General features: G+C 40.4%; 1 protein-coding gene across 2 annotated transcripts in view; it reads right to left on the bottom strand.

The window, feature by feature from the left end:
• The window catches only part of PLA2G4A (phospholipase A2 group IVA), a 111,116-nt gene that overhangs the window by 21,700 nt on the left and 63,947 nt on the right, over positions 1-25,469 (bottom strand). For both annotated transcript variants that reach the window (XM_019530989.1, XM_019530990.1), the window contains exons 8-14: positions 24,989-25,125; positions 19,145-19,367; positions 17,581-17,695; positions 9,400-9,537; positions 8,949-9,041; positions 4,758-4,829; positions 1,172-1,414 (exon numbers count right to left, since the gene is read on the bottom strand). In XM_019530989.1, the coding sequence (XP_019386534.1) occupies positions 1,172-1,414; positions 4,758-4,829; positions 8,949-9,041; positions 9,400-9,537; positions 17,581-17,695; positions 19,145-19,367; positions 24,989-25,125 (1,021 nt within the window). The remainder of the gene's footprint in view (positions 1-1,171; positions 1,415-4,757; positions 4,830-8,948; positions 9,042-9,399; positions 9,538-17,580; positions 17,696-19,144; positions 19,368-24,988; positions 25,126-25,469) is intronic.

The following is a 25,469-nucleotide window of genomic DNA, read 5'->3' on the forward strand; positions in this document are numbered from 1 at the left end:
TGGGCTGGGTGGCTTCACAGCAGAGGGGTTTGGCTGCATCCTCATTGGGGCCAAGTGCTGGTGCCATTTCTCCCAGCCCACTTCCTGCTCCCTGGCTGGGGTGTGAAGGCAGCTTCCAGCGAGTGGGGATCTGAGCTGAATAAGTCATCCATCAAGTGGTTAAAATAATGTTGGTCTCCTATAGACATGCAGCGAGACTACTCCAAAGTGCTCAAGTCCAACTACTCAAGTCCGTTCAGTGTCAGAATGGACTTGATTAATTGAGTCTGCTGGAGCACTGAAATTAACATGCTCGAGCAGCCTTGAGTGGTACATGTATCAGTGTCAAATGGTGAAAATCAGTGAAAAATGGTGGTGGGGCGCTTTGAATTAAAGCTGATTCGATGAGCTTTAGTTCAAAGTACCCCACCGCCATTTTTCAGGGTAGGCGGGCTGATACACATGATGCTCGGGCGCTTTTAATTAGAGCGGCTTACTAATTAAAGCACTCACCCCCACCTCCTGGAGCATGTCTATCTATAAACGCCATTAAAGCCATGCTCGTTAATGCTGTTGGACACAATGCTAGAACTTTCCGCAGTTGTAAGCACTAGGCTCTGTAGTGTTACCAGGAGAAGGCATGAATAAATAGTGCAAAAACATGTCAAAGGTAATAAACATTTAGCTAGGGAATTTCCAGGTAATCTATCCTCAGAACTTGCTGTCTGAAACAGAGCAGGCTCCCTCTGCAACCCTAGATTTTTATTCCCACTCAAAATAAAAATCTAGGGTTTTGATGGCTCATTTAAAAAAAACTGCCTATGTGTCTTCATCCAATGTTATTTCCTTCCACAAATCTACTATCCACCTTCCTGCCTGTTTTAGAACCAGAGTAAATATTAAGATTACAGTATTATAAACACCTCTGGACTGATAGAAATATTTAGAAAGTGGAATGCATACAATAATCACTGTATCATCACTCAAAAGGATAGTTACTTTAACAAATACACATTAGAAACCCCCTGCTACTTGAGTTTTTAAGTGACATCTAGTATTTACAATTTTATAGGGACAAATGAATATAACCGCCTTCTTCTAATTAGAGAAAAGAAAATGTTCAGTTCATAGCAGCTCACAGTTTATACTTTCATGAACTGATAGGTAAGGTATGGACATTTAATGAACTAACCTGCAACAGCCATGTCTACTTCATCTTCATCCACAGATTCCTGAGTCATAAAGCCTGCCAGAGGGGATAGTGGGTAGCTAGAGTTGAGGTTCAAGCCCAGCATGAAGTTGTGCACTTTCCCAGCACGCCCTTCCCTAGTGTTGAAAAGGGTACTATCTCCCACCAAGGCCCTGAACATGCGCTGCTTCCAGCTTTCTTGACAGCTATTTTCATGTTCTTTGTCAGCATCAGGATTTTCAGTACCTGTATGTTAAGAAAGACCACATTAACATACAAAGCTATCAAATGAAGTCACAGAGACCACACTCTAATAAAACTGAAAGAAGCCTCTCTGGGTCCAATGCTTGAACTGAAAATAGGGTCTAGGTAAAGCGGGGATGGCAAACTCACCCTACCCCACAGAGCTGGATTGGGCTGGGGCTACTGCATTCTGCATGCAGCATGTGGGGGCTGGTCCAGGGTGCATGCTGCATGTGGCCCCTGTACTAAACACCAGCCCTATGCACTAGACCTGGCATTCAAGGCTGGTTTGTGGGCCTGATCCAAACCAGTCCAGGATACAGGGTGTAGGGCTGGTGATGTGAAGGCATCTCATGCATCTTGTGCTCCAGACTGAGCCCACGCACTGCACACGGAACATGGCAGCTCCAGCCCCACCTCCATGTGTAGCACATGCCAGATGGGCTCTGTACACTGCGTGCAGCATGTGGGGCCAGGGCCAGTGCATGCTGCATCCAGTGGGCCAGTCTGAGACCCACAGACACAGGGCAGATGATAGGCTCTGCAGGCCATATCTGGCACACAAACTAGCTCTTTGATACCCTTGATGTAAAACATTTATGAAGAGCTGAAGGAATCCCTGCTCTGGAGCAACTGTGTACTTCCCTGATACTACTATAGCACCATAGAATCATAGAAAGTTAGGGCTGGAAGGGACCTCAGGAGGCAATCCCCTGCTCAAAGAAGGACTATCTCCAACTAGATCATCCCAGCCAAAGCTCTGTCTAGCCAGGTCTTGAAAACCTCCAAGGATGGAGATTCCACCACCTCCCTGGGTAACTTATTCCAGTATTTTACTGCCCTCCTAGTGAGAAATTTCTTCCTAATATCTAACCTAAACTTCCCTTGATGTAACCTGAGACTGTTGCTTGGTGTTCTGTCATCTGCCACGACTGAGAACAATCTAGCTCCATCCTCTTTTGAACCCCCCTTCAGGTAGTTGAAGGTGGCTATTAAGTCACCTCTCAGTCTCCTCTTCTGTAGACTAAATAAGCCTAGTTCCCTCAGTCTTTCCTCATAAGTCATGTCCCCCAGCCACCTCACCATTTTTGTTGCCCTCCACTGGACTCTCTCCAATATGTCCACATCCTTTCTGTAGTGGGAAGCCCAAAACTGAACACAGTACTCCAAATGTGGCCTCACCAGTGCTGAATAGAGGGAAATAATCACTTCCCTTGACCTACTAGCAACACACCTAGTAATGCAGCCCAATATGTCATTAGCCAACCATTGTGGTAGCAGCTAGGATCCCTGGCATTGTTGGTAGGATGTGAAGCCTGTGTATCTGTTGTGTGGAAGTGTCAGATTACAGATATACAAGACACTTACTCGAGGGCAATTTACACTGAAGCAGACACAATGTGCAGCTGTACAAGGGTGTCAGTAACCCTAGGTAAAACTGCCCATAAAAGTCAGAAGCAACTGTACACCAATATAAGTTACACCAGTTTACACACCGTTACCAGAGCTCTAGTCAATTTCATCTGGAATACCTATTTCCTTAATAGCTGAAATACTGTAATAGCACTACGGTGCACAGTTATCTCAGGAGAGCAAGTTGTCTGTTTAGTCCACACACTATGTAATTAACTTATTTAGAAGACGATGTCAATTTCACTAACATAAATGTTCTGTGGGTTCCCATCCAACATGGCCTCTCCGTGGCATTCTACCTGCACCATACTCCCAGCCCTGAGACTTCATACAAATCCCTGCTGAGCCTGGAAAGGTGGAATAAAACATGGTACTGTTGTATTTACGCACCCACTGTGCCTAGTGAGATCAGAAATGTATAGATTCAATGCTATGTCAGTTCACATTTATATATTGGCAAGACCCAAGTGCTCAGTATCACAAACCAAACTATTTAAGCTACCTAGGTCATTGCAAATAATTGGGGGGTTCATTGGATGAACAACTGCAAACTGTGCAGGAAAATGGGTTTCTAGTGGTCATCATAACACTTTCCTCATACAGAGGAAATATACAAATTAACAGTAACAATAACAAATTGCTCTTTCTTCCTTCCCTGTTATGAAGGGAAATAGAGAGTTATTTGATTTAAAGGGGATTTTTCCTCCTTCAACCAAAAGAAAGGAACAACACTGCAGTCTTCAAAACAATGGGCACTGATTCCTGGTTGTGCTGCCAACAAATTAAAGGTGCCTGTGAACAAATTGGTTCAACAAATTTAGCTTGCTGGCAAAGGACTTTATTGCCACATCCAGATGAGCATGGCTGTGCAGTATGTGATGCCACACACCAGTCTGCAGTGCCATACACTACACATTCAGGCATATCCCACACTGTTACCTTGCAACATGAGAGGGCTTTTTACCCTAGGAGATCCAGGGCTTTTTTTGACCCTAGGATTTATGCACCTCTATGTGCAGTGTGTCACTGCAGATAGGTCTGCAGCATCACATACCACATGACCGTGCTCATCTGGATATAACCATGAAGTTGGGAATCTCTTGGGGTCAAAAACCCCACACAAAATAAAAGCAGGGTAGTGCACCTGGCAGCAGCACATGCCACCCAAAACTGGAGCCTGGCCAGCCGAAGCCGCACTCCAGCTGCCAGCCAGGCTCCCAGCTACCAGAACAATGTGGCTGCAGCTTCGTCAGCCCTCTATACCCCAGGTTAGGCTCCTGGGGACTGCAGAGCTATTGGCCCCAACCTCCCAAAGCCCACCCAGGGTAACCTGCTGCATGCCAGCACGCTCATGACACAGGCATTCCCCAGGGGCAACTAGCAGTGGCATAAGATGTTCCACTGCTAGTTGTCCCCAGTAAAACAAATGTCCACACCTAACTGGACATGGCCTATGATGTTACTAGCTCAAGAACTCTTATTTTCTAGGCATATATCATAGTACAGACCTCTATGAAGAGCATTGAAACAATACCTCTGGCTTATAGAGCTGATATTAAGCAAGGCATGAGTTTGTAAGAGATGGTCATTTATATATCAAGGTTGATGACAAATAAAAGGCCTCTGTGAAATTTCTCATTCAGTGTCTCTATCACAGAGCTGAAGTCAAGGGATACGCTTTTTGAGGACTGCCGCCTCAAGCAGTATTTTACCACTGGCTACAGGTGGAGCAAAACTATAAAGGGAAATGTAAGACAAGCAGGATTTAGCCCATTTGGGAGTATATACATAATATGATAGGAACACATGCTCCTGAACACTTACTCTTGTCATAACAATCATCTTTCTTTAGAAAGGAAAACTTACATTATGCATAGGGTAAGACAAGCATGCATAGTAAGGAAAGTATGCATTAGGATCTGTTTTTCCTTACCTTTTGGTTTCTGTGATTCATCTTCACTGTCTGAACTATCACTGCCCACAAGATGTTTTAGCCTAATATTTTCTGTTGAAAGAAAACCCGCATTATCTTCAACTGTAGAATTGTCATTAAAAATGACCTCGAATTTCAAAATAATTCAAGGTGTATCATCATACAGTGCTTGTGATAGGATGTGAAAATTAACAAGGCACTTAAAATACCTTAATGCAGGAGTGGCCAGCCTGCAACACATATGCCACAAGTGGCACAGCCAGCCTCTGTGCATCACACGTGGGAGATCAGAAAGGAAACAAGTGGCACAGTGGCAGATATGGAAAAAAGCATAAAGCAAAGCAGAAGATGGGGCAGGGAGCAGAGGGCAGAAAAACTGCAGCAGATTGGGAAGGGGATTGGAGTGGCAATTGGAAAGGTTGCAGAGTTAACTTGTAGCGCACCTACCAAAAACGTTGTCTTAATGTATTGTTGGACATAGTTGATAGAACTTTGTTTGGGCTCTATTCATTCATTTCAAATGGAAAAGATCTAAAAATGATGACCCATTATATTTTTTGCCAATGTGACCAGTAAATTAGACTTAGAATTCCTCTGGCCAGTTTATGCTCCTCTCAGGCCAAAAGCAAAAGTCCCACTGACTTCAACGGTGCAGGATGAAGCCCTTGATCTAACACTCTCCCCATTTTTATTAAATTCACCACTTTTAGCTAAAAATGTTTTGTCCTTTTTAACAATATTTAAGCTTTAACCAGTAGGCTCCCCTTTCAAGACAGAAAATTCTCTGAAGTAATGGGTTTGTTTTTAAGTAGCCCTGCTACAAGCATGTGTATTTCTCACCAACGGTAAAGTTACGTGTAACTGCTCGCAGTACATTCTAACTTTAACACCACCTAATATTCCACAAAACTAGTGTGATCTAAGTAAAACATATAACTTTACCCAACATTTATTATAAGTTACACCTGCATGTACCAGAGTTGATTTCCCTATGGCTGCTAGCAAATAATAAAATAAACTACATTGTGGTCCACTTAAGGGCAACTTTATGCAAGTAATTTTTAAAGAAAAAAGAGAGCTGTTAGGCCAAAATACTTAACACTGGTGGAAATGCAGCCATTTTATATTTTGTTTCATTCATTGAGAGAGCGAGAGAAGGAGAGAGACAACGAGAAAGAGACAACAAATGAGAGGAGCAAATTTCAAGATAATTATTTACCCAGAATCTACCTTCTACTACAATAGCATCTTTGTGACGATTTTGGATAAAATTCAGGTTGAAATTGTTAAATATATGGCTAATTGGAAGATTTCCAGAGCCTTAAAAAAACATTAAAAAGTTAAGTATGAAATACTGATATGAAATATTGATATTGATACTATATATATATGGTATATATAGTAAAGAGAATGTGTATGTCTGAAACCACAGTGTAGCTAAGCAACATTGTTTTCTTTAAATGTAGAAGCAGGAAAACTTAAAGTATTCAAATACATTTAAAATAATCAAGAGAAGTTGCTCATGCAACACAATGGCTTTTCCTTTTTCATTGTTTTTTATTTTGCTGTAGCTGAATTGAAAGAAAGTAGTTTTAAAAGCAATCTAGTATTGGAAACATTCTCAATTAAAAACATGGGCAGTGTGTTGCAAGAAACAAACTTGCTAAGTTCACAGTCTTAGTTTAGACGTTAGGAGTTCAGCTGGGATTTTGAAAGCAGCCTAAAGAAATTAGATACAAAATATTATTGTAGTTTAGTGAATAGGGACTAGTGTCCAGCTCCTCCAGGGTCTTTTGCAAATGCCACCATTATACTCTCCCATGTTGCCCTGAGATAATTTATATTGCTATTGGCCTCTAATAGGAATCTGAAGACAAGCATTAAGTTATTGAAGGTGAATAAGGATATTTTCAAACCAGTTTCACATAAAATAGAATAGATATTATGAACACTGGTTTTATCTTTAAAAAAATCTACAAACTGGTCACAAAACACCCTTTTAACACAGAAAGGCAATGCAAGAATTAAGCCTAGACAGTGAATTCTTATTTTAGAAGTTTTTTTTCTATCAAGCTACCATCCAACCATACATAAATTAGCTGGAGACAAGTATTACTGTCACTGCTGATAAATCTGCTAACTCAAAACAGACAATACGATTGAGGTACAGGTTAATATGAGGAATTTTTGCCTCAATGTATTATATGTGGAAGCCAATAATTATGCATCTACGTAGATATTTACAGGGGCTATAGCCATACAGACTTATAAATACAGGCCTATTAGACTACAAAAAAAAAGTAGAGCTACAGGAGCTTTCATCTTTGCATCGTTTCCCTTAGGTATTTTAATTCAATAGGTCCTCAAGACACTACCCAATCTCTCGTCAATGTACAAGTATGCAACAAAGACAAACGCGTACAAATTCCTGGGGGATGACAAAGAATATAAGTCAGGGTAAAAATTAACAACCTAAAAAGGCAACTATTAGATTCCAAAAATGTGATGTTGGATGTCCCCTATTTTTGTTTTAAAGGAACACCCACAAGAAACAGAATATTTAACTTTTAAAGATAGTTTGTAATTTTCAGACAAAAACTTGTTTACATTAAAGTCCATTAAAAATCAATAGGACCAGGACTTCACCAGTTAGTTTTAAGCTTGTGCAAGCATATGGTAATTTGTCAGTCCTTCTAGGATAAACTGTCCCTTTGAGGGATTCTGTATTTCTGTAAAATTCTAATGAAAATAAAACATCTTAAACAAAAAATGTTTGTTTTCTAATAAAAAGTGAAGGGAGAGACATTTCCATATACAAAAAAATTAAACTGGGACAGTTTGTCCTCTTACTATCATAATTCAGGAAACAGATTTTAAAGAAGAGTGCAAATAAGGACTTCGCTAGAACAGGACTTAAGAAGAACACATAATTGTAAATGCATTTGCAATCCTATTGATTTCAGTAGAGACTCTCGTATGTAAGAATAAGCCTGTCCTGAAGTATTTAGCTGGACATAGTCTAAATTCCTAAGGTTCAATAACTTAAAAAACCTCCAATAGACAGACATTTGTATTAAGTGTAGGATGAATCCCCTCCCCCAAAAGCAGGTATTATTGCTCACAAAATATACAAGATAGAACCATAGAGACTGATTTCTTTAGTATATCCACAGACCTGGAGGAATGCAGAAGAGCTAATTTCCCTATGTTGTATAAACAATATATGTATGAGTTCAGGGAAAAGTGACAGTCGAGCTTTTACACACATTCAGCCCTCGTTTCTTCTCAAATTATTACAAGGACCATTAATTAGTCCAATTTATTTATTTGTTTAAATACTTTTGTGTGTGCACCTCATCCAAATTCTTGGATGCAGCACAGAAAGTTAAACTCAGTCCATTACCAAAGGATTAAAATAAATATTCTAAAATTTGGAGAAAATGTACACTATTGCAACCATTTCCACATTCTCATTAAGAACTGAACAGCTAAACTTATTTCATATACGCCATCATCCAAGTGAACCTGACATGGAATGGAACTGGCAACCACGTAATGAAAAAGTTTACAGTAAACTCTGGTTATTTCACCACTCAAATGCAAATGCAAATAATGGCACATTATCTAGCAGTAGGTGATAGTGGAAAGGAAGGAGGCACATGGAAAATCAAAACAAAGTAGAATTAAACCTTACTATTAAATAGAACAGAGTTTTTTGTACTTTAAATTTGTAACTATATAAGTACCTCCTGACACAAGAGATTTGTTAACATAAAGCTAACCTGTCAGCCTTTGGTTTCAGAAGTTGAGCATGTGAAATCTTGAAAGAATTTTTTAGATGTGTATTTATACAGTCATATGGCTTTGTGTGTTTGTTTGTTTAAAGTACACACTTTATCCCTTTTCCAATAGTCTTGACATTGGTTAGAAGTAGGTATTCTACAATTCAGGCGTACAATTCAGGCTAAAATAAGTAAAATGGGCTTTTGCCAATTCTCTTCCCCAGTTCTCCAAGTCCTTTCATAGCAATACCTTTCCCTGTTTTTTTCATATGCAAGAGAAAGTTAATTGCACAGTATCATATTCCCACAAGCAGTAACCGCAATAGCAGTGTTGGAGTTATCAGTTCATTAGAATCGTAATATCGATTGTTTTGCTTGTCGATGTATTTGAATTTTTTTTTCACATTACCTAATTCTTCCTCCATGGTGGGGCCTGTATTTTGAGAATTGGAAACTCCAAGTACCCTGTTAAATAATATGGAAAATGCACTCCCCCAGACACCTGAAAAAGAGGAAAATAAAGAAATGAACAAATTGGAGACCAACACAGACCTACAATTATATAAATAATTATTTTCTGAAAATTCCTCTGAATAGCATAAACAATGGGATTATTTGACAGACTAGTGTCTAAATTTAAGTAGGTTCAGCAGTGACAATGTATCAAGTGTTGGACGTCACAGAAAATAGAATCAAGGGGGGTGCCATATTCCTATTAGGAATACAACCTTTACTGTAGAATTTTTTTTGTCAGACTCTTTGTAGTTCTAGAAATACCAACGTCTAAAAGCACTAGAGAGCAGAGTTATAGGACACCAAGATTTCATTTAGCATTTAATCATTGGTTTTCCATCACTCACCCATTAAGAAATGCAAAGGATTTTCTTTATATTTTTTCACTACTGTCCCCATAAAAAATTTACTTCCGAATGTATCAGGAGGCATGAACGTGCCATACTTTGCCATACCAATCTCATAAGGACTGAATTCCACCCAATCTGTACATGATAAAGAAGACAAGAAATTAAAGTTTGCCCCCTAAAAAGAAATACAGACTGAAATTAATATGGAAACAAAAACAACTGGAACAATTCTCTGAATGGAAATATTTTGGAAGACAGTCACTTTTTCAGATGGGAAAAAGTGATGGAGTGATTATTAAAAGAATGTCTCCAGGATTCATGTACTGCAAGCATCCCCAAAAACTTGTGGAAGTCATTCAAGTTACAAAGAGGGTAACTTGACAAAGGTCAAACTTCCTTTGACTTCAATGGGAGATGACTCAATACCACAGTTAAGCCCCTTCTGCCACAACAAGAGCCTAGTGAAAACAAATTTAGGCAGAAAAAACCAAACAAACCAAGGAATAAAAAATGTAGCAAACGTAGATTAGAAACAGGATGCATTACATCTGGATTTGTCAGTGTGAATCACCAATATGTTGAGGCACCAACATGTGATCACTATATTTTAAATTGTAAGTTCTTTTCCTCTTTGTGGCATTGATCAGGCCGCAGCTGGAGTACTGTGTCCAGTTTTGGGTGCTGCACTTCAAGAGGGATGAGGAGAATCTGGAGAGGGTTCAGAGGAGGGCCACTCGTATGATTAGTGGTCTCCATGAAATACCCTATGAGGAGAGGTTGAGAGATCTGGATCTCTTCAGCCTTCAAAAGAGACAACTGAGGGGAGACCTTGTAGCCACCTGTAAGTTTATCAAGGCAGGACACCAGAGAATTGGAGATGTGCTATTTACCAGGGCACCCCTAGGAGTAACCAGGAATAATGAGTACAAACTAGTGGAGAGTAGATTCAGGTTAGACGTTAGGAACAAATTTTTCGCAATAAGGGTGGCCAGAATCTGGAACGGGCTGCCAAGAGAGGTGGTACTGTCACCTAACTTGGAGGTCTTCAAGAGGAGGCTAGATAGACACCTGGCTGGGGTCGTATGACCTCAGCACTCTTTCCTGCCTAGGGCAGAGGGTCGGACACAATGATCCTTCATGGTCCCTTCTGACTCTACAATCTATGAACCTTTATTATAATCTCCCTGAAAATAGGGGCACGGTGACAAATGAGTACCAGTGAAATTGTTTATTTTAACATTCCCTAAAGCTCTGAAGAAATCCCAGGTAATGAAATCTGGACCCCCCGCAAAAAACTAAGGCATGGAACAAACTATAAGATAAACAGGCAAAATAATATCAAGTGATGCAGACATTTTAAATGTATGTACAATTTTGTTTGTCTTTCTAAAGTTTACATATAAAAAAAATATTATGGACTGTATACAACACAATTAAGGTAAAGAGTAAAATTTTCAAAAGCAACTACATTTTCAGAAGCAACTAAATTACTTAAGCATCTAATCCCTATTTTCAAAAGCATCTTGTGCACTGATTCTCCTAAATTCCACTGACTTTCAATAAACAATGGGATAATCAGACAAACTAGTTCCTAAATTTAATTAGATTCAGCATCAGCCATGTATCAAGGAATGGGCATCACTGAACATAGAATCAAAGGGGGTACAATTTTCCTATTAGCAATACAACTTTTATTGTAGTAATTGTTCTTGTCAGACTCTTTGTAGTTCTAGAAATAAGGTAGAGTTTGTTTAAATATGAAATGAAGGCACTTGTGAAAATACTACTTCATAGCCACCAGAAAGTCCTCTTATCCCAGATGCTAATTCTACAACAATGATTAGCAAAAGAAACTATAACAATAACAACTGAAACAAAATGATGATGTCTTAGCTCCTACCTATGATTTTTAACAATAATTGACTTGAGGTGTTTTATAAAACTAAAAAGGACAGATGAGAAACTAAAAGAAAAATCTGCTTGGAATATTCCAGGGAGTCATAAGATATCAAGCTTAATATCAGTTACTGGTAAAATTCAAGAGTCTGGTTAAAATGAAAATGATACCTGTAACAGAGAACAAGGGGCTCCTGTTACTTTAAAAGAGAAGCTGCAGCAGAGGTGTCCACAGGTGGTTAGAAAACCACGTATTATGGGCTAGCTGCAGGGGAGTAGGCAGCCAGGGAGCCATAATACCTGAAAGTGCCTACTACAGAGCTAGCAAAGGTGACTTGACAGTAGTGAGGACCCCGCTCTGCCCAGACTTGACCCAGAAGGGAAGTGTTTGATTTTGAAGCAATTGCTTAGATTTTTGTTCTAGTTTATACTGGAGGCTGGAGAGAGAAAAAACAAGAAAGCATGGGTGCCTGAGTGGTACACTATGTTTTGACCTCTGCCAGGGGAAGGATGCAAGACAGAAGCAGGCCAGGGCCTGAACTTGAGAGTAGGCATCAGTGCAGGTGGCTTGTGACTGAGAGGGCTGGGGCCTGATCCCAGAAGGGGCAACACAGACAGCCTTAGGCTAACAAGAGGCTGGGATTGAAAGGCAATACCGGTGTCAGTGGGCCTGGGCTACCAGTAGACAGCCAGAGTAACACGTAGACTATGGTTAAGAAGGCTAAGCCTATATAAGGAAGTAACTGGTGAGAATGACGTCTGTGAAGCACGGATGTGTCTGTAGGGGCAAGAGGAGGCCACAAATAGCCCTTAAGATTACCAGTGCCCTGAGACACTGATGAGGCCAAGGGGGTCCCTACTTAGGGTTTGAAAAACAAAACTGGGGATCAACTGGGTTCAAGAGAGACTCACTGGCCAAAGTAGGCTAGGGCTCACTGAGGGACCTGGGGAGAAAGTCTTTCTTCTATAACAGAAAATAATTCCATTAGACATGACAAGCAAGAGGAAAGGTGGGGGGGTGGGAAGGGGGGTTACCCAAGAAGTATTTTTTTTACATGTATTGGGATAGGAGGAAAGATACTTGTTGCTAGGTAATGTATTTTAGTACTTTAATTTTAATGGTGAACCTAGCTTTAGGAACAGAGCATCCAGAACACCAAGTAATTACATCCATGTGATATAGTCATGGTATCTTCAAAGAAAATAATTTACTTATTCATAAGCACAGCCTAGGGAAATTAACCTGTAATTAAAGGACTCTGACCTCTGGTTCAGTCAACTGCCTAGTGGGAGACAGGTGCTATCTGACTAGCAGGATAGGACTCAGACTGACATGAGGCAAACTTTGACCTGAGGGACAGAAGCTTTAGGCTAGGGACAGACATTACACATAAACCAGTTTAAGTGATCAGAAACTGGTTTAAACCTGTAACAGAATAGACATTCAGTGCACATAAGCCACTTTCAAATTGGCTGAAACCAGTTTGAGATAAACATGGTTGAATGTAGGTAGTTAATTGATTTGGCTCAAACTAGTTTATGCAATATTTGTCCCAGATCCCTTCCTGGTTTACTTAAACCAGAGTCCCCTAGCATCCCAGCATGCTTTCTGGGATTAGCTGTCTGCTCCAACTCAGCAGGGCTGGTCCCACCCCTCTGCTCCCCAGACAAACAGGGAAAGGCAGGGGCAGGAGCCTGGCTAGAGAGGGGTTTAATTCCCCCCTCCCTGTCCCACTGGCAGGGTCCCGACTCAGGTTTTCTGGGTATGCCCCCTCCTCCACTGCTGCAGCCATGACCACCATGACCCCTGAGGCAGAGGGTTATTCTTCCCTCTACCCCAGCTTCCCTGGGGGACCACAGTCAGGTCTGCCCACCCTGGGCAAGCAGCAGAATAAGCCCCCTCCTGTCCCCTCAGATGGATGCTGGAGGGAGCGAGAATAACCCCCATCCATGCCCACCAGGGGCCATGCCAGCTGGCATCTGACCACACCCCTGCTCCACCACTGAAGCGGGAGGGAGCAGGATCCTTGATGGGGGCAGCAGCCCCTACCATAATGTCAGCAAGCACGAGTCCCTTCTCAGCAGAAGGACCTTCTGTGGGGTGGGCAGAACTGTGGCAGACTGCACACGGCAGCACCAGGGCCTGGAGGGGACCAGAGCCCTCATAGCAGCCCCTAGCACCACAATCCATAGAAGTTCCCCCCCCCCACCTCTGCCAGAAAGAGGCTTGCACTCCAGGAAGCCATGACAGGGGTTGCTGCTCCATCACAGTTTCTCCCCACTCGCCACTCCAGCAGCCTGATGGGAGAAGGGGGGAACAGATGCTGCAACCAGGGCCCCTTAGGTGGGGGGCAGGGAGCGGAGTTATTTCCCCCTCTGCCCCCTGGGCACTGCAGTGGGGTCTGCCCACCATGGCTGCTGCCACCACTCCCTCTGTGCCCAGGGAAAGCAGCAGAATAAGCCCCCTCCTGCCCCCCTTCTTCCAGCATCCAGCAGAGGGGGAATATTCTGCCATTTGCCCCAGGGACAGGGCAAGCTGCGGTGGAAGTCAAGGTGGGCAGACCCTGCTGCAGTGTGCCAGGGGAAGAGGGGGGAATAACCCCACTCCCTGCCCCCCCAAGGGGCCCTGCCCCAGTGCAGCCACTGGAAGGGCAAGGGAGAACTGATAGTGATGGGGCAGGAGCCCCTTTCACGGTTTCCCAGATCACAAGCCCCTTCCTGGTGGGAGGGCATGCACTGCAGGGCGGGGAAAGCTGCTATGGACCATGGCACTTGGGGGAGAGGGGGCTTGGAGGGCTCTGGCCCCCTCCAAGCCCCGGTACTGCAGTGTGCAGTCCACCACAGGTCTGCGTGCCACAGTGTGGCTCCCCTGCTGAGAAGGGGCTCGTGCTCCCTGACACTATATCCAGGGCCCTGTACCCTCCAGGTACAGCAGCCAGGTGGGGGCACAGCCAGATGCCAGCTGGCAGCACCCAGGGGGGCAATAACGGGGGTTATTCCCCTTCCCACCAGCATCTGGCAGAGCGGGCAGCAGGGGGCTTATTCCACCACTTGCCCCAAGTAAGGAGAAAACGTGATCTGGGCGGGCAGACCCATCTGCTGTCCCCAAGGGACTGCAAGGGTAGAGAGGAAAATAATCTCCTCCCTGCCCCCTCTGCCTCCGGGGCCATGGTGGCCGAACGCTGCAGGAGCAAGGGGTGAGCACCCAGCAAACCTGGCTCGGGTCCCCGCTGGTGGAACAGGGAGGTGGGAATAAAACCCCTCTCTGGCCAGTTCAGACTAAACTGGCCATGTCTTCCCTTCTCCCTACAGCACAGCTTCCCTGAAGGCAAGGGCATGCTCTAGTGCCCTCGGGATCCTGTCCTGAGCAACTATAGGCATGTGCCCACGCTGCCTCAGTCCAGAGGGAACGTCTATGCTGTCACAAACCAATTCAAACTAGGCAGGCTAGACTAACCTGCAATGGTTAAATCAATTCAGGCTCCGGGTTTTTGAATGTCTGTCCCTAGCCTTAATGGCCAATTGTATGCATTCGGTGCAGTATTCTTTATTGTACTGAACAAAATGCTTGCAAGAAAATTAAGCTTAAATCTGTGGTTATTGTCAAAAACCATTCCATTCTGTTTTCTTATTACATAGAATAAATCCTGTTTAAGTAAACAATGGCTGGACATAAAGTAATGATGCGTCTATTATAAAATAATGGTTTATGTCTGTTTGTAGCAGCACTGATTTTCAGACACTTTTATCAAAATAAGTTGGGTCAGAAGCTCAGCAGAGGTTTGATTCAAGTCCTTATGAACTCAATGGAAATATTCCCAGCTGACTTCAGTGTTTTGGGGGAGGAGGCCCTAATGCAGTGGTTCTCAACCTCTTTAGACTCAAGGCACCCCTCCGTAACTTCTGAGCAGGACCTTATTTCAAAAACTATTTCTTTATCATAGTATGTGCCTGCTTGAAGAGCGGTAAAGAAGGAAAGGAGCAGCTGGAAAGAAAGAGCCTGCCCTTATCTCCTTACCTGAGTCTGCTCTTATCTCACTTATCTGCTCTCTCCCCTTGGCAAACTTCAAAGGCTATCATGGCATCCCAGGATGCTATAGCACCCTAATTAAGAATAACAACCCTAATGTAAGAATGCATAGCTTGATTACAGAATTATACTAAAAGAGGCAGGGCAGTGTGGCACTTTATAAACTAGTTGTTCTCTCAAGCCCTCTGTCTCTCCCAGCACTGCCCTCTCTCCTCCCTTCCCCACTTTCCCTGTTTTTGTATTTAAAGCACTCCCAGTTGAAAGCCTGATCTCTGGGTAGCCTTTCATAGCTGTATGAAGTGAGCTGTTGCTTATGGAAGCTTATACATCTCTGATTCAGTTAGTCTATAAAGTGCAATTTCACCCTGCCTTCTTCCTGACTTCAAACTAACACAGTTAACTACCACTTTTTAATTAGTTTGCCATTGCAAAGGCAGGAAAGATCACTGAATGAGTCTGTCTTACATAAAGCATTTTGCAAAGACTGCAATTAAAACCCTTGAGATGCCAAGTTCTACTTCTCCCTTCCCACAGTAGGTATGCCTATCAAGCTTCACTTCAGTAAATATTAAGGTATTTACCCCCCCCACCACCAAAAAAAGAAAAACTGCCTCTACCAAATGCTTCTTGAAATAAATCATATTAATTATGTTTAGTTAATAATGATTACTACAATTCTGGGCATGACCAGGACAATCAGGGTCAGATATGCTATGAATAGAATGAACATAAAGAGCCTTAAGCATGAAAACTATTAGCAGTCATATGAAATCTTGCACCATCACTTTTGAGAGGAATGTTATCTGATTAATGCACTTCAACAAGAAGCAACATGACAGGATTTATCTTTGACCTAATAAGTAAGCAAGTGGAAGTACTTTTGTTCAACATCTATTGTGCGTCAGGTCAAGATAAGTTGCTAAATTTTAACAGGGAAAACAATCTTAGTACTCTAACAGGGGGAAAAAAGCTTACACGAATTAAAACCATATTAAAATCTTTGTTGATAAAGACAGAAATCCTAAATAGATCACTGCTAATTAAAAATATACTTAAAAGGAGTGACGAACTTGCTTGTAAAATACTCAATATGAATTCCAGATTAGAAATTGTCAAAAAATGAGATATTTTTGTCTGAAAATTTCAGTTTGTTACCTGAGAAATAAAATATTTTCATTTTTCTACTGAAACCTTTCAGATTTTCAAGAAGTCAAATATGTTGAGGAAAGCAGATATTTCATTTTCATTTAGCTGAAACACTAGTTTTCTAACAAAAAATTCTTGACAGAAAACCATTCAGCCATCCCTACTCAAAGGATCTGGGTTCAATACCTGGCTCTGCCAGATTTTCTGCTATTTAATCCCTGTTGACATTTATACACATGCTCCGGGAGTTTGGGGGGAGTGCTTTAATTAGAGTGTCTCTGCATTCACAATTCATTCTTTGAGTACTTGGCATTTTTTTTAATCACATAAAAAACATATTTTTCACAGGAAAAAACAGCATGATAAAGCTTTCAATTATCATTCCATTGAAAAGAGAAACTCAAAAATCCTAACTCTACCAAGCAAAAAGCAGACAAAATTCAATTTAAAATTTACAGTAAATGATCTTAGTGCACACTAAAACTAATCTTGATTAACTTAAAGTATGGCTTGTTAGTCTTCAGCAAGATGACAGAACACAAAGAAACTACAGGCTAAATTTTCTTTCTCTTTGCATGCCTAAATGGCATGTATTCAATAGCAGGTTTTGGCACTTCCACAACAAAGCTTGTAATTCAGTCTTGTTTTCTTAGTCTACTACAGGGTCAGTAGGATTACACTGAAGCTGTGCAAGGCAGGAACTTCGCCAGTGCTGTCTAGCCAACAAATATTACATGCAGGGTCCAGCACAGTGAGCAAGTTTCAAGAGGAGAGCTGCAGAGGGATCTGGATACCAGATTTAAACATATCTTATACTAACTAGGTTTCTCTTGTCTCTCTTCCACATATACAACAATTCTGTTTTTGACTGAAAATCTGATCACATTAAGTCCAGCTTGTATAAAGTTAACATAATTAAAATGTAATCGCTGCTTATTATTAAAACAACCTGCTTTGTAATCATTGTAATTGGGCCAGTAGTTCCAGACCTAAATCCTTAGGGTATAAATGTTCTCAAAAAATACTAAGAAAAAAACCCCTCTTTTAATAGAAAAAAAGAAGCACCCCACAAACAAAATGATTCAACAAAATGAATGAAAAAATACCTGCAAACATGAGCTCTGAAACATCTGGTTTGACATGAAGACATGTAAAGAGGGGCAGAGCACACTGAGCATTGTTGACTTTCTCTTTCATTTTGCTCAAGGTGTTATCCATTCGCTGCATAAAGAAAGACAGGGCACATCAAAAGGAAAAATTCAACTAATCCGCAGATGCATAACTATGAAAACAGAGATAACCTGTATTAATGTCACAAATCTGCACAGCAGCTACCTCGCTGATAATAAAATTGTGGCTGCCTAAAACCTGGAGAGTCTAGCTCATGTGCTCATTGAATTATTTGCTGTACCTGAGATTCAGGAGGACTTTAGTGCCATCATTGGGAGTATTTTGAGAATTTAACTTGAGACTGATAATATAAAGTCAGTGTGTCACACAATGATGGGCAGGACAGCAGTGTTCATGGATAGTGATGGTTCCTGTTTTCCATTTTTATTTAAAACAAGAATGAACATTTGGAAAACACGTTAGGGAGCTAGGAAGATTGTTAAAGTCTTAATACTACAAACATTTTTTTTCTTAGTCTCATGCCATTTCATTAATATCATTTACCATATGTCAATAGGTAAGAAATGTTGTCTGCTGCTTAAGGCAAAGGGCTGAGCACCAGGAATCCTGGGCCATATATTCAGCTCTCTCAGTGATTTGTGTAAACCTCTATATTCAGCTATAGGTCTAGTTTATACTTCTGTAAATAGGCATATGACATAATTCTTGTCAACCTTACAGTACAGTATGTACACACATCCCCTCATCCTTGGGAATACAGTCAATATACCACCTTCTCCAGAGTTGTTTGTTTTGTTGTTAATATGCTACAGTCTTTTATCTTGGAACAGATCATTTCCTGCATAATTTATACACATGCCCATCAGAAAGTATGAGACATCCATAATAATCTATTAATAGATGAATACATGCAAAGATGTGTTACATGCACTGAGCTGAAAAGTGCAATTAAGCAATCATTCTCTACATAAGTTGTTAGCAGAATTTACTCACTTTAACAAGTCTATTTAACCTGATTTAATCAAACAAGGCTTATCCTTAATACTACATTACAGTGTCCTTTGTTCCACTTTCAGAAAAAATTGTGATAAAATGTTCATATAATGAAAATATAGATAAATGGATATTGGCTGGTATCCTAAATGAATAATTTGTTCCCAGAATGTGCATGGACAGATTGAGTGCTTGAATGGTTCTGTTAATTTAAATTAATTCACTTATAAATCCCATGAATACTATACGGTCAACCTCATCTACAAGTAGTCTTTAGACATTATCAAATGTTTTTTTTGTTTGTTTTGTGGGGCACATAGTATCGTTCTGGTATCAATACAAATCTTACGACTCTGGTTCCAGTGCAAATAATAGGCTTCCAGGATTGATGCACTTTCAAAGCTTATTGCACAGTATTTTCTTAAACATTCCTGCTGCTAAACTTGTTTGAGAAAATGGCAGCGAGATTACAAAAGGATCAGTTCCAGTATCTCCAGTTTAGTCTGCAACAAACTCACAGCTTTAATAACCTAAAAATGCACTTACATTTTGAATAAGTGTTTCCCCAATCAACATTCCAAAGATATCAGTGAATGTGACTGGCTGCCCAGAACTTTTCTTATTCCACAATGCTTCAATATAGCGTTTGATTTTCTGAGGAGTCAGCAGCTTAAGTGGATTGTGACTGACGTTGTTCATCAACTCTTGATTAATCTCCTTTGGTCCCTTTTCTGGGAAACCAGGGTGAGAATATAAAGTTGACATGTACCTGCAATGAAAATAATTCAATAGGAATTCTCTCAATAAACATGACTGGGCCCTCAAGCCTGGAGTCTTCAGTTAGAAGGACTATGTTCCAAATGAGCTAAATTAACAAACAAATAATACAATGACTCTAACGTGAATTTGGATGTTGTAAAATCATTTCCTCTATGATTTTCACTTTTGACCAAACTTTGGAGCTTTCACCCAAGGAAAGCTCTTATGGCCTTCAGAGTTCAGGATTTGTCCTTTACGTCTCATTTAAACTTTTCCCTTGAAAAAAAAATAGGACTGTAACAGTGGTACAACATTCAAAGATGTTTAAATGCACCTTAGGCACATTTTAACATGGGATTTAGTCCTTCAAGACACTTAGACATTCTTGGAAACATTCCTGTGTCATGCATTTATTCACCTGTCCCCTAGATGGATTGAAGACTAAAGGCTCGGTAATTCAAAAAGAAACAATGAAAGAGAAAGTTTTATTAACATACACATATAAGCATGCACAAACCTCCATCAAAACCCAAAGATCAAATTTTAGAAAGACCAAGTCTTAAGGTTAAACTTAAAAATATATATACTTTTTTCACACAGAGTATAATAAATAGAATTTTCTTTATGGTATATCCCTGTTTTAAAGGCACTGTTTGCATACACAGAGAGCACTATATTTATTTACAAATGTTAACATTTTTCATATTCTAAATGCATTATTATACTTCAAACTCTATGAAGCATGGTGGAGTCAGTTCTCCAAATGTATACAAGACTATAACTGGAAACTTGAAATAATTATTTAAACTGTACAATTAAGGAAACAAATAGGAATGGAATTGCTTGTGCTAACTGCATTCTGGTCCTGAAGCTTATCTTTTAGGAGCAGATCTTTACCAAGCCACAACAGATACTCACCTGTTAAAAAAAACCAAACAAACCCAAACCCCACTTAGGCCAAAAATCTTTCAACATAAAGAAGCCTTTGACTATGGTCATGGACACACATACAGGAGAATTCCAAATTTCACTCAGATCTAGATTGCTTTGGATTTGGATCACTTCAAGCCATGGGCAGATGTACAGCTCCCTACCAGTCCCTTCCACTCCCATCCTCCTGCCCAGCAATCTTCAAAATTGCTACAATGGCATTCAGCAGCTTGCTCTACAGCCAGAGGGATCATGGTGGTTGTTCAGTCCTGTAGGACCTACCATTATTTCAGTCTTTGCTTGTGGTTATTCAGCCAGTTATGAACACTACATTTCTCCAATTAAATTATAAGAATGACATGTGAGGTTAATCACATGTCCACTGTATTCCCTTCATGCACCCAACTAGTTGCCTTGTCAAAGGAGGAGATCAAGCTGGTCTGGCATCACTGTTCTTAATAAATTTATGCTAGTTGCTGGTGATCACCATTCTGCTCCAGGGCCTTATAAATTGCTTACTTTATAAACTGCTTGAGTAACTTCCACGGATTGGATTTACCGACATCTATAATTCTCTGGGTCCTCCGTTTTCCCCTTTTAAAATGTGGACACTATGTTTGTCCTTGCCCATTTCCCTGAGAACTTGCCTATCATCTACAACTCTGCAATTATTGCCATTGGCTCTAAGATTTCTTCAGCTACTTCCTTCCACGTCTGGAATAAATTTTGTCAGGCCCTGCCAACTTAAATTTATTCAAATGCATCAGAAGCTCTCTAATACTCTCTTCACTTATCATGCTTTGCAGCCTGTTCCGTTCTTTGTTAACATTAATCTTTTTTTAACCATCTTGTCTCAGGTTTTTGCTTTTGCTTTGTTTTGTTTGCTTGTTTTGTTAAAAGTGAAGCAAAATGCTCACTAAGCAGTTTGCTTTCTGAATCTTTGGTTAATAATTCACTCCTTGCTATTGAAAAGACCCAAGGGTTTCCTTGGTCTTTCTTTTATATCTGATATATTTTTAGAATCCCTTACCAGCTATATCTCATTCTGATACAGTCCCTGAAAGTCCTTGTTATTTTTTGGCATCCTGCTTTAGTGGCTTGCCCTTATTTTCACTGCTTGTATGTCCTTATTTCCACTCTTTTGATGTCGAGGTAGCTAAGAACCTACTTGTGTAACAACCTTAGGCTCTTTGAGGGGGTTTTTTATCCACCTCGTTAGAATAGTTTCCTTGTCCCTCTAATACTCTGTCCTTTAGGATCTAGCAGGACTGCTGGACCCTTTTATCTTTCAATCTGTCTATCCATGGGACCTTACTTGCTATTTCTCTGAATCAGTAGAAATGACGTACTTATAGTCTTGATACAATAACATTGATTCTCTCTCATATTCCAGTTCTGATACTGGACCATGAATAGATTCAGCAAGAGCTAGATATTTTTCACAGTTAATGACTGGAAGGGCATTATGCACTGGTTTCACCCAGTTTTTGGTATTTGGGATACTGGGTTAAAAGGTTCCAACACTGAGTAGCTCTGAAATCTTAGGGTATATCTTTACTGTACATGTGACTGCAGAATGGGCAGGTATACCCAAGCCACATTTTTTTTCAATACCAGCTAACTCTGGTAACAAAATGAAGGCAAAGCAACACAATGTAACATTAAACTTGTCAACCCTGGGTTGTTAACCCATGTGAAAGCCCAAACCACCACTTAGTCACAACTTCTTTACCAAAGCTATTTAAATTAAAGCTAGCTTCCTTTGGTGCACTCACACCTCCTGACTACAGCATAGGCATTTCATTTGGGTCTCAACAGATGCAACAGCGTTAAAAGTATATCTATCCCAAATAGAGCTCTAGAAAGCTAAACTGTAGTACAGTTAACAGTTGTTTCATTTGGGGTAAACTGCCCTGGGCTTAGCTTCTATTTACCATAAGATAGAGCAGATGTACAGAAGAGTTATCATGGATTTGCCAACACAAGTTCCTTCTCTCTTTTTAACATTGTATTATTGTTTTGACAGCCAATATTTTTTCGTAAGTAACTTATCCTCTCTGTGCTTGTATTTATCTAACCAGATAATAATAAAATCTGACATTTCATTATCCTAGGCATAATGCAAGGATTCGCTAAATAGTGCCTGGAAAGTGCTTCAGAGCCTATACAAGTTTAAAATATTATTTAATGGGTATATCAAAATGTGGGTAGAATAAATGCATGAGCAAGATCCTATGTGCAGGAAGAGAAATCAAGATGCAGAAGTTCATTGCATGGTTCACTAAAGATGACTAAATTAATCAGCCTTATAGACTGCACCTCACAAAAACAGGCAGAAACATGCCCTTTCCCTTAAGGAGATGAACTCATAGTATTCCACACCCTTCAGAAAAAACGCACGACCCTATATCCAAAGAATAATGCATGCAAAAAGAAAAGAGGCGGCAATACTAGCCAAGTAGAAAAAATAAAATGTATATATTTTCAATATTTTGAATGCTGGGCAGGTGTTATCATCCAGTCAGCAGAAGGTGAATATTTGTTTAAACACAGCTTTTTAAAGGTTATTCTCCAACCTCAATGATTCAAAGAATTTTTGGATTTTGATATGAATTTTTTCTCCTTATGTTTTATCAACTTAGAGTCAAACATGAGTCTACAGTGTGCCCTTGTTGTCAAGAAGGCTAATAGCAAACTGGGCTGCATTAGCAGGAATGTTGCCAGCAGATCCAGGGAAGTAATAATTCTGCACTGGTGAGGCCACATCTGGAGTACTGCTTCCAGTTTTGGGGCCCCACTATAGAAAGGATGTGTGGAGAGAGTCCAGCAGAAGGCAATAAAAATGGTTAGGGGCCTGGAGCACATGACTTCTGAGGAGAAGATGAGATGAGAAGGTGGTCTTATTTAGTCTGGCCTAAGAGGGATTTGATAGCAGCCTTTAACTACTTAAAGGGTGGTTCCAAAGAGGACGGATTTAGATTGCTATTAATGTACTGGATATACTTTTACTCTATTGCAATTTCCTAATGGTCTCAACCCAACTGAATAAGAGCTTTTTCTTCTGCCGCAAATTTGAAACATGCATACCCAAATCTCCAAAGAAAAGGTCTCTGTTTTCTGAATTAAAGATGCAGTTCTAAGATTTTTTGTGCAAGTTTGTTTTTAAGGGTCTTGGGTCCCCAGTCAAGGTCCTTAGTGACAGAAAGATCACAAGTAAACAAAAATACAGAGGTGCCAAGTTATCAACTAGGATACTGCATAGGACATGGCATGCATGTCTCATGAAGGTTTGTGAGATGTCAAAAAATGCCTTATTCCACGTTAGAAAGAAACCTAGATTTCCCAAAATAAAAACTAAGATAAAAATGAACTTATGTCCACCTCAGAGCAACCAGTAACACAATAATTCATTTATTCACTTGAGAGGGAGAAACCAAAGTTTAAAGTTCCAGCTCTGCTTGGTTGATAGCAGCCTTCCACATATCAGAGGACTGTGGTTCTAAAAACCACTAGTTACCAGGGTAGGCGAGGAAGTCTCTCTCTAACTTTGGTCAGAAATTCTATCCTGATTGAAACTATTGTGTGTATTCCTAAGGAAAAATGTCATTTTAACAAACTGACATTATCTCACAGAAAAGTGTTTTGTTTGAAGATTCCCAACAAGCCTAGCAGTTACTTTCCCTATGCAAGGTGACATGAAAACATTAGAAATAAAGATCAGAGGCCATTTTTCTGCAAAAATGTGTCTCAGGGAAGCTAAAACTATTCATAAGTTTGGTTTGAATTCGCTCACCAGCTTTAGCCAAGTAAAAATGACCAAGCATTTTGAAAACTACAAAACACCTCTTTTAGGAAATATCAAAGCAAGGCATTTTGACTTTTAAATATATTCAGTTTTAGCAACTTTTCAATAAAAATTAAGTAAATGAAAGGCTACCATCACAAATCTTCCAAAATTGCAAGAGGTCCTCCCTCTTCTCCCACCCTACTAAATTCTACCTACTACCCCAATGGTGAGGGCACATATCCAGGAGGTGAGATGTTTTAATCCAAACTCTTTTTTTTTTCATTTTAGTAAGAAAAAATATTTTATGTAGGTCTAACCTACATAATTTTTACATTTTCATATCTTTTTTTGTCCAGCTGCTAGAGCAAAAATCAGTTATTCATTACATCTCTTCTGAGCATAGTGTTGGCTGGCGATGTGGATAAAATGGGAATAGCATTGATTTTGGGCCAGCTCCTGCTGACAAAAACTGGCTACACCATACCAGAAATCCCAATATACCAGCAGCCAAGAATCAGCTGCATTGCCATTCTTCTGCACTTGACTGGAAGATTTCTTCCTCAGGGTGATCTTCAGCACAAAGTCCATGTCATTTACTCTAACTTATGAAATTCATAAATCCTCAATCCATCTCCCAGGAAGTGCTCTGCACTACTAGTTCTGTGCTCACTGCCTCCTGAACCAGCATTCACGTCAGGCACTCTCAAACTAAAACACCCTCCCTTTCACCATCATACTAAAAGCAGCTATACTGCTTTCAGTTCTGGAGCTCACATGGACAAAGTCTGCATTTAGGCATTTCAGTACAGCACTGATCTGGGCCATATAGAAATACCTGCAGCTGTCAGAATGAATTAAAACATCTTCAGTTCATCAAAGGGAGAAAGGAGAGAACAAATGAACAAAAACCTTACCAAGTAGATCCAGAGAGGCCAGCAACATACATTGCACAATCTAAAATTCCTGATTCGTAAAGTGCTTTCATAACTCCAGAAAACCCCACCATGGCACGAAATCCACCTCCTGACCCCAGTATGGCTATTACTGGCACCTGGGAAAATGGAAAGAACAATACACAATAAGGAAAAGCTACAGGATGTATTTACAAAACTAAATACATCATGTTCATCAAGAAGTGACTAAAATACATCAGACATGTAATTATTTGATTCAACAGTCATTTGTTGCCAAAACACAGACCTGAATTCAAATACACACTTTAGAAACAAATAGACTAATAAGGAATTCTAAAATGAGACCTTAAAAGGTGCATCTCTATTCTCCATAGATTGAAAGGTATCATGGCACTCTTCATGAAAGTAAGTTTTACATAGTTTTCCTACCCAAATTCTCCATCACTAGTGCCTACAGCCCTGAACGTCACCTGGTTGATAA

This window comes from Crocodylus porosus, unplaced genomic scaffold (assembly GCF_001723895.1).
Source record: "Crocodylus porosus isolate Cpor-Errol unplaced genomic scaffold, CroPor_comp1, whole genome shotgun sequence".
Taxonomy (NCBI): Eukaryota; Metazoa; Chordata; order Crocodylia; family Crocodylidae; genus Crocodylus; species Crocodylus porosus.